Source organism: Pinus tabuliformis, chromosome 5_1, assembly GCF_031772625.1.
Source record: "Pinus tabuliformis cultivar Carrire ecotype Pingquan chromosome 5_1, CPIR1, whole genome shotgun sequence".
NCBI lineage: Eukaryota > Viridiplantae > Streptophyta > Pinopsida > Pinales > Pinaceae > Pinus > Pinus tabuliformis.
In genome coordinates, this window is record NC_142305.1 from 789774015 (window position 1) to 789790423 (window position 16409).

General features: G+C 36.4%; 1 protein-coding gene across 4 annotated transcripts in view; it reads right to left on the minus strand.

The window, feature by feature from the left end:
* LOC149167300 (Class II aaRS and biotin synthetases superfamily protein) overlaps positions 1–16409 on the minus strand; it is a 237215-nt gene that overhangs the window by 38378 nt on the left and 182428 nt on the right. For all 4 annotated transcript variants that reach the window (XM_089432952.1, XM_089432948.1, XM_089432950.1 and 1 more), the window contains one exon: positions 9107–9200. In XM_089432952.1, the coding sequence (XP_089289078.1) occupies positions 9107–9200 (94 nt within the window). The remainder of the gene's footprint in view (positions 1–9106; positions 9201–16409) is intronic.

Genomic DNA, 16409 nt, shown 5'->3' on the forward strand with positions numbered 1-16409 from the left:
TAATATTCCTCCATCACAGCATCCATCCAAACATTGTTGGCTTGTTGCATCCTTATAGTTGGATGGCTTGGAATCAATGATGTGACTTGTTGTCACTTAGATTGTATAAGCACTGCAACAACGACGCAGGTCGGGTGTTGTCACCCTGATCCCCGACCTCTTAGTTTTAGTCGTCTCCCAGCAACATACTATGGGGGGTAGTCCCTATGGAAATGCAAAGATGAAAGACAAGTTGGCAACAAACAAGTCTGGGAGACACGATTGAGTGGCCTAGTTACTTGGTTAATTTTAGCAAGACTTAACGATTATATTAAATTGAATTGTCAGACCAGTGCCTTATGGAGTCAACTTCTCGCTTATTACCAATTAAATGCCAAGTAATTGGATGGACAATTGTTGTTTTGATGAATGACTATCCTATATGAAGTGTAGATCTTACAAGCTAGGTGAAATGTAGAATCTTGGTTGATTTTAAGTTAAAAGTTTATCCTAAGTGTAACCTTCTTCTTAACTGTGTTAGAACTAGTCTTTAGAGTAGGTTGTGGGATCGAAGCCAACGGGAAGCAAGCAAAAGCTTGATTAACGTTACCTCCCCCTCTGTTCTAACCACCTGATGCCTCCGACGTTGCAAAGATTTTGGCTCTGACGATTGCAAGGTCATCGTGCAAACCACTAAAGAGGTGCTAAGTGGCGCTCACAACAAGATACAACAATGCCCACAATTATTCAACAACTATGGGATGTGCTCAAATCCCGTAATAACTTGTCCAATGATAATTGGAGCACTTAGAATGATTTGATCAATGCTTAACAAGATACCAACGATTATTGATACAAAATTATCAATGCTCTTGCTTCAATAAAAAGCTTTCAAGACACTTCAAAGAGATAAATGCCAATGTTGCTTAACTCCAATTACCAAGAGCTATTCAATTAGATTAGAAGCCTTTAAGTAAATATCACTTAGATGCCCAAAATATTGCAAAGATTGCTCAATGAAAATTTGAAATAAGATACTCCAATGCTTAAACCAAGAAAACTTAGATCTTTAGATTCAATTCACTTAGGCAACCAAGATCATTAGATTATGATGTTAATGTGTTTTAGAGAGTGAGCCAATTAGTGCAAACTTGACAAGATTATGAGTAAGCTCACAAAGGACAAACAAGTGTTAGTTTTCTTATCCAATATTACCAATGTCAACAAGCGCATTAGATAACAAAAACGAAACTTTTTTCACAATAAAGCACGAATCATTGAAAGCACTTCAAGTCAATTATGATTTTATGGTACCAAGTGACATAAACAAGCAATTATAACAGCAGTAAGACGATGTATGACAGCAGTGGATTACTTGTGTTTAAAGCACTTGTAGATGCAAACTTGAGATGCCAATACGCAAGTAAAACAAGCTACTATCAAACCAAATTTCAAAATGCCAATTTCTTAATGTATTAGGCCTTTTAATGATGTGAATGCCACTGTTATATCAGAGTTATTAAGCACCAAATGACAGAGATGACAGTCAACAAAACTAGAAGCTTTATGCCAAATGACAAATGCCCAAAATGCTTAAGTGACTTGTGAATATGTTGTAGCATGTGTAAGTTAATTTTATGTCACTTAGATTGACTTTTATCACTGTTATGAATGATTTATTCTTGCTGTAGCAAAACAGTGAAAAATAGAGGGTTGAGAGGTCAAATTGTTAGGCCTTAGGCCTCGAACTTCACTTGCCCAATTTGTCCTATGGCTAGAACACCTCCAAACACCAAAATTATGCCAAAATACCCCTGCAAAACCCATCAATATTCAGTCCAAAAAAATCAAATGATCAATCAGAGATGGAAAGAGGGCAATGAGGGAAGGGATAAAGCCTCCTAGAGGTTGTGGCTAGGGCCAAAGGCCTAATAGGCCTACAGCACAAGGGAAGGAGCACTAAGGGGTTGTCGTAGACCCAACAAGGACCACAGCCTGGGAGAAAAAGGCCTTAGAGGCCTGTCGTAAGCCCTTAAGGGTTGCGGCTAAGGGAGCTGACCCCACAAGGGGCTGCTGCAAGCCCTAGAGGTGTTGTAGCTAAGGGTTAGAACCTCAAATGAGGCTGTGGTAGGGGATGGAGGAAGGTCGAGGGCCTTAGGGGGAAGAGGAGGGCTGCCACGAGCCAAAGAAACCCACACGCAAGACTAAAGGAGTAGGCCGAGAGGGATATGAGAGAGGTTGAGGCCTTTGGGCCTCACGTCTAGGCCTAAGATGGTCAAAATGTAATGCCCAAAAGTTGTATACGCAGCAGAAATCTTTAAAATACTTCAAAGACATAAATGCCCATTGTAAGACATGTAACTGTATATTGATTATTGTATATTGAATTCATGTAACATATGAGATGATTACAAATGAGAATAAGGGCCTGCTTATATACCCTAGGCAGGTATCCTTTCATGAATGGTCATGTCTCTAAGACATGCCTCTTCATTACTAACTAACAAACAATTAGTTAATTAATTATTATTTATTATTATTATTTTTATATGAATTATATTCATAACATTGCCTCTCCCTTCAAGAAGCTTTGTCCTCAAAGCTTACTGAGAATATCTTCTCGTCTCTGAACTTTCATCTTCGTTGATACAAGATGATATGATGCTCTGAGTGATAGACAAAATTGTCGTACTGAGAACGGATCGGACCATCCTAGACTAATCTTCTGTGGAATCTTCTAATCTCTGAGAATTTGTGATGCGTAATTATTGTAGGATTGGATTCTGCAAACTTCAGTATTCTTGGGAACATAAATTTGTCATTTATGTTCTGAGTGATACTGGAACGTAGATTGATTGGAAAGTTTGTTCTTGTGATTCGGATGTCAATAAATAGTTCTTTTGGTTGGACGTTCCCTTATCATGTTAGTGTTTGTTTCCTGATTTCCTTCAGACATTGTTGTTGTTGAGTTGGCTACTGAATCATCATTTGGAATGTCCATTGTTTGAACTGCACCTTTTGCATGTGCCTTCACTTCAATAGGTTTATCCTCTGCTTGATTTACGATTTTGACTGGATCGGTATTTGTTTCTTTATCTTCAACTTGGATTGAAATGATTGGAGGCTTCGATACTACTTCTTGAAGTTGCTCTAACTTGTCATTTAATGATTTCTTGTCGCTTTTAAGCTGCTTTATTTGCATAAGTAAGGCTTGGTTATGATTCCTTAAACGTGAAAGTTCGCCATTTTCTAAATCATTGACTTTGTCCTTAGTATCTTTCTCTATATCTTTTAAATTTTTTATTTGCTCTAATAATTTTTTATTAAGGGTTTTTAGGTACAAATTTTCTTTTTTCTTTTTCAGATAGATTCTCCTTTAGTTCCTTATTAGAACTTTCATTTTCTTGCTTTAGTCTTTGTTTCTTAACCTTAGATTTTTTTTATCTGTGAAAGTAGTTTCTCATTGTGATCCCTTAGACGCCAAATTTCCTCGTTGCTTTCTGTTGATTTTTCATGAAACTGATCCTCAAGATCTTTATATTTCTTCTCTGATGCTTTGTTCTTTTGTTGAAGTTTTGCGATTTCTTCCTTTAATCGTTTTCTTTGCATATGTTAATTGTCTTGATGTTCTTCTGTACTAAATAATCTTCCACACCTTGGACAATGTAAATTGCATTTTTTTAATATATGTATATCCAATTTCGTCTAGACAACTTAGACATTTAGTCCAAAATAGTGATTGTTGTGTGGGACTCATCTTGACTACTTCATTATTTTCAAATTAGGCTCTGTTTTTCTTGACTTGATAACCTTCCTTGGTAATTTAATTTAATTTAATTTTTTTATTATATATATATATATATATATTCTCAACAATTGTTTTTTCCATAAACTCTCTTCTTCTTTTTATAACTTTTATAACTTTTTCTTACTTTATTTTGTTTTATTTTTCTTTTATAAACTTTCTTTTTTCTATATATATTTTATAATCCTTCTTTTTTCTTTTTGAAAAGTTACAACCCCAGTGAAACGTGGTTATTCACCTCTTTGGGGTTTAATATAAAATATATGTCCACTTATGTGCCTTTGACTCTGCTAATTTTCTCCACATAAAAAGTGAAACTTACCATTCACATAAAGAGATTTTCTATTCCTTTTGTTCTCCTTTTACCTTGAAAATACCATAGGCAATTACTATGGGTTGCTGAAACCATGAGCTTGTAAACCAATTAATGAAGAATGAAGATAATCTTATCTACTCTTCCTTCTCTTACGTATAGTTTTAAAGATATTTGGAAAGATTCCCGTTTGACTTTATCATGCAATTTTTATCAATAATGTAGAACCTTTTTACATCAGACTATTTTTTTTTACTAGAATCATTGAAATGTCAATGGCCAAAGGCCTTATTATTATTAACACATTTTTTTAATTAAATAATTTTTTTAACTCTTTTCTTTTATAATTTTTTTTCCAATTCTTTTTTTTAACTCATTTTTTTGAAGTGGCCAAGGGCTTGACTGAAAATGGAGAAACTCCAACTCGCGTAGCGAAACGCTTTAGTTGCAACAACAAGTTGATGGCCAAAGGCCAGGATCTACCACCGTAACTCTGATACCAATGTAACGAACAAAGTTCGTATACCTAGAGGAATTCTCTAACCAAAGTAATGACCAAAAGTCATATACGAAGTGGAAACCCTTAAAATACTTCAAAGACACAAAATGTCCATTGTAAGACATGTAATTGTATATTGAATTGATGTAAGATATGAGATGATTACAAATGAGAATGAGGGTCTACTTATATACCTTAGGCAGGTGCCCTTTCATGAATGGTCATCTCTCTAAGACATGCCTCTTCATTACTAACTAAATAACTATTAGTTAATTATTATTTATTATTGCTATATTTATTATTTTTATATGAATTATACTCATAACACAAAAAAGGTTGATGCAAGGGGTAGGAAGGTTGGACAGCTAGCCTAGAGGAGGACTATGGGCCTAGAAGCCTTAAAAAATTTAAAACCCTTGCCAGAAAAATTATCTTGCTTCAGATATTCGATTTCATTGCAATTTATTCAATAGCTAGCCCTACAAAACCCCAACTGCGAAACAAGGGTTAGAAAATAAAATAATTTACAAAGATTATTATACAAAATATACAAATGTACAATGCTTATAGAAATTTTGAAGGATATAATTTTTGTAGATCTTGACAATGGCTAGATGTATTTCGAAAAATAAATGTTAAACCACAGCTTTAGCGAAGTTAGAAATTCATATAAAATATTCATAATCCAAACATAGTCAGTTTGCGCTCACAGTTTGTGAACTTGGAGCCCAAAAGCTAGGGAACCTACAAACTCTATATATTTTTTCAAGAAGAAACCGTTAGAACAAACAATGAATCGGAACATCTAAGATAAACCCAAAACTTACCAATAGAATGTTCCCATCATCTACAATGAAATAACAATTTAATTAATATTTTAAGCACAATATAAGAATATGCATACCCAACACATACCACAAACCAGCGAGACAAAGACACCATGAACTGCACCCCAAAGTCTTTTATTATGATGATCAAAACGTTTCCAACGGGGCAGTGGCTTTACATCAGCATTTACAAAGTTACATAAGAGGAGAGCTCAAGATCAAGATGAAAATAGAAGCAAAATGTCTTCTATTTATAGAGAAATTCTTCCAAGTGGAAAATCACGGCTAGTTGGCTTAATCACCGTCAAAATAATCTCGGTCATCGATAAATATTTGATGATCTTTTCTCTGTCGTTGAAAATATTTATTTTTGAGAAATTTTCGAATTTCTCTTCAAAACCATTTTTTATTAGCTCAAAAATAATTATTTTGAGCTAATTTCCTCAAAAAATTGACTTTGGCTTAACCAACAAGGTCCAAGGGTCCAATATTTCTTGAAATATCCAATATTCCCTTGGTGGGGGAACCTCCAAAAATTAATTTCTTTTAGACCCACGAATTTTTCCACTTGGAGAATTTAATTTCTCTAACATTTTAATTTTTGACTCAAATTAATTAATTTTCTAGTTTATGATTTAATTTTAATTTTGCCAGAAAAATTAACTAATTGACTCTTAAGGGGATTAATTATTTTTTCACCCTCAACTATTTTAGCCATGGTGCATAAGTATGAGGGACCATGCACTAAAGTATTTTTTACATAAGATTTTACAAATTCAAGCCTCAAAGGGGGAATATCCGTTCATTATAGCCCTCAAAATACATACTCAATTTTGCGACACAATATGATCTAGTAGACCAAGTAATCTACAATAAAAAAATTTAGCCAAATAATTTAAATTATTCCCAAATCACTTTTACAAAAAACTCGACTAGAACACTAGGACTCACCTAAGACTTTGTTGATAAATTCCACCCTAACTTTGGGTTGAGGTTGGAGGAAAAAACTATGTTGATCATTCGTGTTTAGAAACGCAGACAAATCAGTGAGACGAAAAACCTCCTAGGATGAAATTCATCGCCAAAATAATAGACGTGCCAGGGTTGTTACATAAATACACGATCTTACTAGCAACATTTACATTACAAACTTGCAGAAAGGGTTTACAAATGACATAAGAATCGTTGGCTAATGATTCTGCACTTTGAAAATTTTCCATCACGCTTTCAAATCCTACTTCTTTGGAATATTGAAAAAATGGGTGCAACATGACTCATCAATGCCACATATCTTGTAGGACGTTTGCTTTCCTTGAAGGTGCCAGGGGAGCTATATGCTTCTCTGCATCCTCCAATGTACGTCGAAGCCATGCCGACCTCTTCTTGGATTCTGTGACAACGACCCTAAGTGGGTCATCATTAATGGGTCCTTGATAATCTAAAGGATGTTCCACAGATACAAAAGGACTTAAACCCACATTCTTGGGAGCCTCCTACTCCTCATCATCATGAGAGACCCTTTAGATCTCCAGTCGGCTGCATCCTTCCACTCTACCTGACCGTCTGCTAGCTCTAAACTAGAAGTGCTTCCAGTCATCTGGCACAGTTCTAGATATCTGTACAATTTATCTCTCTCGAACACAAATCACTCTTGTTGGGTTTATGCTCAATCCTAGGAGAATCCTTTGAGATGCCCTTTAAATCTCCTAGGTTAATTTCTTATGAACACTAGTGGATCTATGTCGCTATTCACCCCACACATATTCTCTAACCATTTACTCATTGGTGCTATGAGGTTAAAACTCTCCTCACATTAAAATTTGAGGCTATAATCCACTCACATAGTGTTTGATTTTGTTAAATTATTCCTCCATAATTTATGTGATTCTTGCATAAATTTAGGTAGAAGTAAAAATTAAATATGCTGTACATTTTTTATATTTCAGTAATTAAACATATTTACCAGGGTTACTGCCCATCATAATTAATGCAGTTCTTTGCATAAATTTATGTAGGAATAAAAGTAAATATGTTGTACATAAAGATTGTAACAATCCCAAAAATTTAACACTGCCAACCATAATTTATACTCTGATACCATGTTGATTTTCTGGTTCTAATTTTCTGCAACTGATAATTACTTCCAATGATATTTAATATTATTTTAGCACACCCCAGAACATCAGTAAGCAAATACACTTCAGAAAATTCAACTTTTTTGAAACTCTGGTCTCTTCCTTGGATTGTTTTCCACGTGTCAGAAAGAGAAATATGAGCGATGTGTGTGAAAATGAGAAGTTCAAGCACCTTTTTATAGTTATTTTAGGGTGCCCAAGAGGCATGTCTCTTTGCAAATTAAATTTAAAATTTTAATTACATTGTATTTCTTTTAATTTTCTTTATTTTAATTTAAAATTTAATTTTTCTTTCTTTTAAGATACAAGTGTTCGTAGATGGAAAAAGAATTGATGGAGTCGGGAAGTGTCACAGGGTCAAGCCACAAACGGAATACTACGAATTGGAATCTGTTTTCTACACAGTGCCCTCGTGAGAAGTAGACATTGTCCTGGAAATTCAATGGCTACAAAGAATGGGGACCTATTCTGCAAATCACCAAAAACAATCTATTAATTTCAAATCGGGAGGAAGAAGATATAAATGGTGTGGATTCCAACCAGCCGCAGCCGCCGCCCCGCCCCCTGCCCGCCCCAATCCCCAAATTATATCTTCACAACAAATGGAAAAACTAATTCGAAAATAAGCAATGGTTTACATTGCACAGTGTCATCAAATGGAGACGTTAGCATCAAAAATAGTCCACTTTCAACACCTAGAGATTGAAGCTTTAATCCAAAAATATGACAAGGTATTCCAAAACTTACCTATGATGTTGCAACCAGAAAGAAAGATATAGCATATAATTGAAGCTAAACCAGACTCAGCACCAGTTAATATCAAACCATATGGATATCCTTGCCATCATAAAATAGAAAAAAAAATCCTCGACGATACCCCTCATTACCTTGCTTTGAGGACAGAAATTTTTAAGGCGATGGCAATGTTACAAACATAATAAATGTAATGAATAGTTAATAAGTAATCAACATTTAATAATGAACATAGGTCATACCTATTCACTCTTGTGACCAGTCAATGCCTATAAAGCTATATTGTCATGAGAACAATGTAATCATCAATTCATTTATTCAATTATTTAATACAACATTGCAAACATCAGCATTGTGATAAAATCAGCAAGGGTCCAGAAAACCAAAAAATCGTAAAATCGAGAAAATATCGGTAAAAATCAGCAAACATTGGCTAAGTCAAAAAATCGCAATTTCATGATAAAATCAAAATGTTATTAGAATGTTCACAACACTCATTTATTGGGATGTTTGCAACACTCATTTAATATACATGTTCTACTGCAATTATCTGTCTATCACAAGTTAACAGTATATCTACTTACCACAGACTAGTGGGTGGGAGCTTGACAACATGGAAAAACGAAGAAAAATAAAAGTATTCAGGTTACAATCTTTTGCTTTTTCACTCAAACAATTCATTCATTTCTGCTATCTTGTAAGGATTAAACTTCACCATTAAGATTATCAACACACTTCATCAAAAATATTATCACTGCATAGAAAAGCTAAAGAGTTTCAAGTAGTTAATCAGACCTTCAGGCAGTTCCGGTTGATCAAAAGGCATACACAAAGTCTTGGCTGCCCCCATTTCTCCTTTTGTCTTTGCTTTCACATCCTCCTCAACATCCTGAAGGAACAAAATTTTCATATAATTCCAAACATTCAGTACTGACTCATTGAGAACTCTTTTTACTGCTGAATTATCACAAAATAAAATAAAAAATAAATAGTTTTGACACTGTATTCAAGTAATATGCAGGCCCAATTTGGTTGCATTAGATGACAGAAATGAACTAAGATTATGGCATCCTCTAATAGAATTCAAAGAATTTAAGAAACAGTGCATTTAATTTAGAATATAATCATACATTTAGGGTATTTTATGTCTAGCCAATATCAAAATACACAAAATTAGATCAAGCATAAGCCTTGCAACACAACTTATGTTAGCCAGGCAAGTGCTAAGGATAATAATGTGTATTCAAAAACTTTATACTAGATATTATTACTGTGTATGTGTGTTACTTCCATGCCATTAATCAATATAAAGTTATTATTGATGGCCTATTAGGATAATGAATAAGTACATACTAACTCCCCAGCCTATAAATGTACTTAGGTGGTATTCAGTACACTACAGATATTTTATATGACTTTTCCCTGCCAGTCCCTGATGGAAACTTCAATGCTTTGTGTATGTGCACTCAATATTCCATTTCATGAAAATCATCTACGTTTTTGCAGTAATGCTTCTCATTGTTGGGACTTAGAAGTGTTCTGGTTCCTGCTAGTTCAGTTGTCATGCACTCTATTCTCTCAAAATATTTTGCCACTGCAAAAATACAAAACTATATGATTTCTCATTAAGATGATGCATGATTTCAATTATATATTTTCCTGGTAGCAATGTTATGAAAAATATCTGGATATATCTGGTTAGCAGATACAACTGCTGCCCTCCTTGGATCTGTTAGGCTCAAATTTCAAAACCTGCATTTGGCCCAGGTAAGTATAGGATCCATACCCAGTACAAGCCTTATATGGATCTGAGTATGATCCATATGAAATATATACTGGATACAGTCTGCACAGAACTTCTAAAACCACATAAAAAAAATAAAACAAAGATCTGTATATGTTCCAACTTCATATGTGTGTGTGTGTGTGTGTGTGTGTGTGTATCATTGTGCACACTATAAAAACTATATCTAGCACAGTATATTACTGTATCCATTTATGTCACTTGATATGTTAGATAATATTCAACGTTATAGTAGGGGTTAGATGCTTTTGGGGTGCTACAAATATATCACCTATTATGATTCATTGTATGTGAGTTGTATGTTACTCTTACTGCTGTAATTGTACATTAAACTTTTAAGTGATGAAAGCTCCAACCCACACCATACGATTGGAGTGGAACCTTGGTACATCACTCACTGTTACCTCAGTGACCTACCTTGCCTCCTTATGCCAGCTCTCTTCTGGCTTCAAGGGGTGTTCCCCTACAGATCACTAGGGCATAAACAATATGGAACAAGGTGATGTCAAAAGTAACCATAGTGAACGAATTGCTTTCTTAAGGGAAAACAGATAATAGTGGTGATGGAGGGAAGTGAAGCCCACTGCCAATATTCAGGGGCATTGTAATCAAGGAAATGTTAGGACAAGAGGATATCAAGAAGAATGACCCTCCTTAGGTCAGTTACCTAGTATAATGGATCGGGAAGGAGAAACTAGTATCTAGATATGGGTAGCCTCACGAACAATCAAGATAAACTGGCAGGCCATGAACTCACTATAGAAGATTCCTCAATGGGATTGCCCTCAACCTGAGGATTGAATGTAGCATAAAATAAGCCAAGCATGTCTCCTCATGGAATGACCGAGTGGTCGGCAAAATGGGATGTTATCCCCTCCACCTAGTTTCAAATCCCATGGGGAACATCTTTTTCCCATTGTGATAGGGCGCAAGGAGTAGGCTCCCCCACCCTCGTGGAGTTTCGGCTCTTGCTAAGTCATAAATTCCTGGTGAATCTGGTTTACAAGTCATCAGATATATGCTTGGTGTTATAGTGGCAGCCGCTAGGATTGATCTTGGGCCTCGCCCAGGTTACTCCATTGACTTACCAATTCACCAAGGTTAGAGAAAAAAAAGCCAAGCATTTACTATAGGGACCCCCTCAAGGGTCTATACCTAGCAAAGAGGCTAGGTGATAGTTGCTTACTCGTGATCATTGTTCCTTGGTGGATCAATCTCACTATGCCTCGTGGTGGTCATAAATCCATTACAAGTTAAACCCTTAAAAATTTGCAAATGGAACTAAGAAAGAAACACATGCTAGATTGAAACATGCAGCACATAATAAACCTAAAACCCCAATGGCCCCAAGAATATTTTCATTAAGCTCCCGGGAGAGGAACACTCCAACTATCCAACCATGATTACAAATGAGGAGATCCTTCCTTTATATAGAGGGGGGAAGGAATTTCCATTAAAATAGTAGTTTTCAGCAGCCCCTTAGGCCTAGTTTAACCTCTAAAAACTAAAAATTAACTAACGTGTCAATATAAAATAATAAAAAAAGGAAACTTGGCCTTGCAAAATGCACTATAATATAGAAAAATTCCCCACAAAATGAATCCATTCTCGTACAAAATATTTAATAAACACAACGCTCCTTTGCACTGATCCCCTATTTGACTTGATCTGAAATTAAATAATCCTTAAATGCTTCATTTTTCGAAAATGATGACCATAGTGCCTTTGAAGACGCCTCACGAGCAATAATATGTTAGATTAATAATGCCACAATGCTGTTTGGTTGGGGCTTGAAAATGGTGTAGCCATATCCTCTCCCCCCATTCTAACCAAGAATTTAATATATATTCAACACTATGTGATAAAAACCTCCATGGTTCGTTGATACATGTGGCTCCACCTCCTTTGCCCTAGTTGCTAAAAATGGACCAATTTTGTTGTCCACAATGACCACGCAAAGGAACCACTACTACCACCATTGTTGTTTCATCCGGCAAGCAATCAAAACCTGTGGGAATAGGGGCCTAATGCACAGACCAATCTATGCCACCATAATCCTCAAACAAAGGCCTATGCCTTCCATCAAGACTCCTTGATCTGCCATAAATGAACCCCCCTCAATCCATGAATCAACTTCCCCTAAGAGGTTTCCCAAACTTTGATTGTGCAGTATTGCAAACTTGAATGGATCATCCCATCACCTCCCCTTCACACAACTCACTACGAGTGTGCCCAGTTTGGGACATCACACACTTCCTTAGGATAGTATCCAGGCCAACTACATGGATACTCACTACAGAGCCATTGCTTCAAATTAATTCTTAGATGTGCCCCGTGAATCAAGAAAAGTTGCTCATGCATCTGGGAAATCAAGTATGAAGGAGCCTCAAAAATACAGGTTGCAACCACTTTGAATTATCGGATACAGTATTTTTGGGCACCCAAAAGCATGAACAAACATAGTTCCACAAGATATTTGATTGTCATATTCAATAAAATTTCCAACATGCAAACATCATTGTTTGCATGGTCGATTCTTTACCTCAAAGAAGTCAATTTTCATGCACAAAATCCACCTATTTTGGAACCAACAGAGGACTGAATTCAAATTATAGGTAGGTTAAGCATACATGGCTCATGCCAAGTCTCTAATAAATATCTTTCGACACAAACATATAAAGCGACAATCCAGAAACTCTTTCTACAATTAGCCCCAATATAATCAACGATAAGTCTGAGCTACATATTTCCTCTCCCACGTTATAGTGTAGCTTATAATTGAGGATGTAATCAAGCAACATCTTAAAATGGTAAAATTCTGGGAGCCCTATTGTATGGATCATCATAGATTGCTTCCATCACTTCCTATTACAAATACTAAGAGGAGGGTGAATAAGTATTTCTTGTTAATTAGTTAATTTTAACTTCACGAATCATTAATTGTTATTAGCAACAAATAAAGATAAAGCAATCATCAACACCATTCAACAACACACAACAATAAAGATAGTACACCAGAAATTTTTAGGTGGAAACCTTTACGAGAGAAGAACCACCAAATGCTTCTTAATATTTGCCTTCAATAATTTGCGCCAATTAGGAAGCTCCAACTTCCAAGATTTTCAACTCCAACACCATGTTTACCAACTCCAACTAAAATGGCGTTCCAACATACTAGTTTACAGGCTCCAACCTAAACAATGCTCGAACACCCTATTTACCAACTCCCACTGGAAGGACACTTCAATGCCCTACGTAAGCTTCAACCTAACCTAGCACCATCGTGCCACCCTACTAAGCAAGTTGCCACATGCCTTGAAGGCTCCAACCTTCAGCTCACCACGATGGACCATGTTTCACAATTTTCAAATTGGATCCAACTGTGCTCAATAAAAACACAAAACATCTACAATACAATCAATTATGCTTCTGCACAAAACATTAAACCCTAGTTTCATAAAAGTTAAGTTCACTTCAGCTCATGCACTGTAAACCCTGACATGCATCCTATGCTCACATAGTCTAATAGCACTGCTCAATAATAACTCTGCTCATAATAAAAATCTGCTCAACAATCCATAACCAAGTTGGTCTCTATATAATACCAGTGAAACCCTAGCACTAATAAGATCCAAGTAACATAAATTCATTGTTCCAACTTCCTCTTCTCAACATGCGTAACTCTCTCAAGTCCATTGACAGCAATAGTAACATTCTCCCAATAGTATCAAATACAAGTCCTTAGTTTTGACCAATAGCCTCAAATAATAATCACACCAACTCTGCAAACTTAACATACTCACATTGATATCAACAGTCAACCTGATCTCAGTTATTTGCAGCACAACATCAATCCTTGCAGTGTATAACCAACATCAAGAAGATGCAAAATCTTAACAATACAACATCCTCGACCATCCTAGAAATACCATGAAAAAGAATGATCAATATAACAGTGGCAATACCAGTGAAACCCTAGCACTGATCATATCCAAGTAACATAAATTCGCTCTTCCTCTGCTCAACATGAGTAACTCTCTCAAGTCCACTAGCAGCATCAGTAACATCAGTTCTCCCAATAGTATCAAACACAAGTCCTTAGTTTTTCCCAATAGCCTCAAATCATAATCACACCAACTCTGCTAACTCAACATATGCACACTGATATCAATAGTCAATCTGATCTCAATTATTTTCAACACAAAATCAATCCTTGAAACATATAACCAACATCAAGAAGATGCAAAATCTTTGCAATACAACATCCTCTGACCATCCTAGAAATACCTTGAAAAAGAACGATCAATATAATAGTGGCAATATCATTTTAAATGATGCAATACAAACCCTAAATCTCAGTCTTGTAGTACAAGCTCTAAAACCTTCTCTCAATGACCTCATTACTACATGCTCTCACTTGCATCCTATTACCGCTCAAACTAGCAGGGGGCCTAAAAGGGACAACAACTAGACCAAGGGCAACAATGGAGACTTAGCCCACGTCACCTCAGCTAAGACTTCCTACTCTTTACAGAGTTTCACCAATGGGAGGAGACACTGTATATGGAGAGTCACTTGTGAAGGATGAATCAACAAATGGATGTGAAGTGACCTTGATGATTGTTTTCCTAGAAGGAGGTTAAGAATAGAGCTTGCTTGCTCTTCAAGCAAGGTACAAAGCTTTCCAGGAGGTGAGGATTTAAGGGCTAGGTTTAAGGAATATGTCTCGTAAAGGAGTTTCCCAATCCCTAAAATCCTTATTGAACTTTATTTCCCAACTGGTTTTTGAAGAATTAACTTTTCTAAGGTATGGGACCACACCAGACCAAGCAGAGCCAGCCTATAGGTTAAGTGGAGGGAGTTTAGCAACCAATGATGATCTTAACCCAAACAGAAGGAAAGGGAAAGGATCTCAGCCTAGGGAACACCAAGGGAAAGGTACCAGCCTAGGGAACACCAAGGCAAAGTTTGATCTCAGAGCTAGGGCTTGGGATATCTCACAATCCCACTATCGGAATTTCTTCAAATTTGGAGGAGACCTTGAGGACACACCAGCGCAGTAGAGGCTAGGAGATCGAACTTCTTCTGTGGCTACTTTGTCGACAAAGTGATGCCCTAAGTGGCCCAACGTGGCTAGTCCTAGAAAAGAGGGGAAAAGGGTAAAGAAAAACGTTTAAGGTGATAACCTTATGGTGGACTAGTGCGTAATTCCTCTTGGGGATATGGAGTCAAGAAGAATTATGAGGAAGGATCTCGTTTCTAGTTCAAGGAGGCTCTAAGGGCAACTTCGTCCAATGTTAGGGCAGAAAAGGAAAGTGATCTTAAAGCATTTATACTTCGCTTGCAGATGAAGATGGCTTATCAAGATAACTTCAATCTCTAGGACAATTCGTTCAACAAACATGGCCCATACATAGAGATATGCTATATAGAAACATAATTCCACAATGAAGCAGTAAATGCATGCAGCAATTAGCCCTAAAATAGCGAAAATCCCATGATCAATGTATGTGACAAAGTAAAAGAAAATAGCATCAAAGTTGTACTTACATGTAAGAGAATATATCCAACGATCAACACATTTGCCAACAAAGAAGCTCCAAGATAAGAAAATTCAATCCAAACATCAAAATTCATCCATGCTCCAATTTGTCCTCCAAGAAAGAAATGTGAAATTTTCAAGAGAGAGAATGATCCAATCCAAAGTGATTTGACAAATGAATTCATGTCTCTCCTATTTATACACTCATCAAGAGTTTGAATTACCTAATTTGAGCCTATGTTAGCCCATCAACTAAAATAATGTGCAAATAACTATCTATTAGTGATAAGCCCACCTAACTAGCTCATAAATAAAATAATAAGCCTCCCAAGAGGTTGAATAATCAATGATGCATGTCGTTGTCCTCTCAAAGAGGCCTAATGAAGTCCATAAGTGCCAAAATGATGAGTTGGACTTCCAAAAGTAATGGACAAGGGGTTGGCCCCTTGTTCTCCACATAATAAACCTGTGGTGCTCCCAATGGTTGTGAGGGCACACAAGTGACCTCATGGGTCTCCAAGTAAGTTGAAGATGCCTGTAGACCATCTGTAAGGGCTCAAATGATGGTGTAAGTGATGCCACATCAACATACAAGTCTTGGGTCATCTGTCAAGTGCATGGTATAACTGTGGGGTTGGTTGGGCAAAGGTGAACCCACTGCATTTTCCTCGTCCAATAGGTGAATCTTGAGCAATCTGTGAACATCTTTGGGGATCCATGGAGTGTTGTCTACTGCTATGGAGGCCCATGGC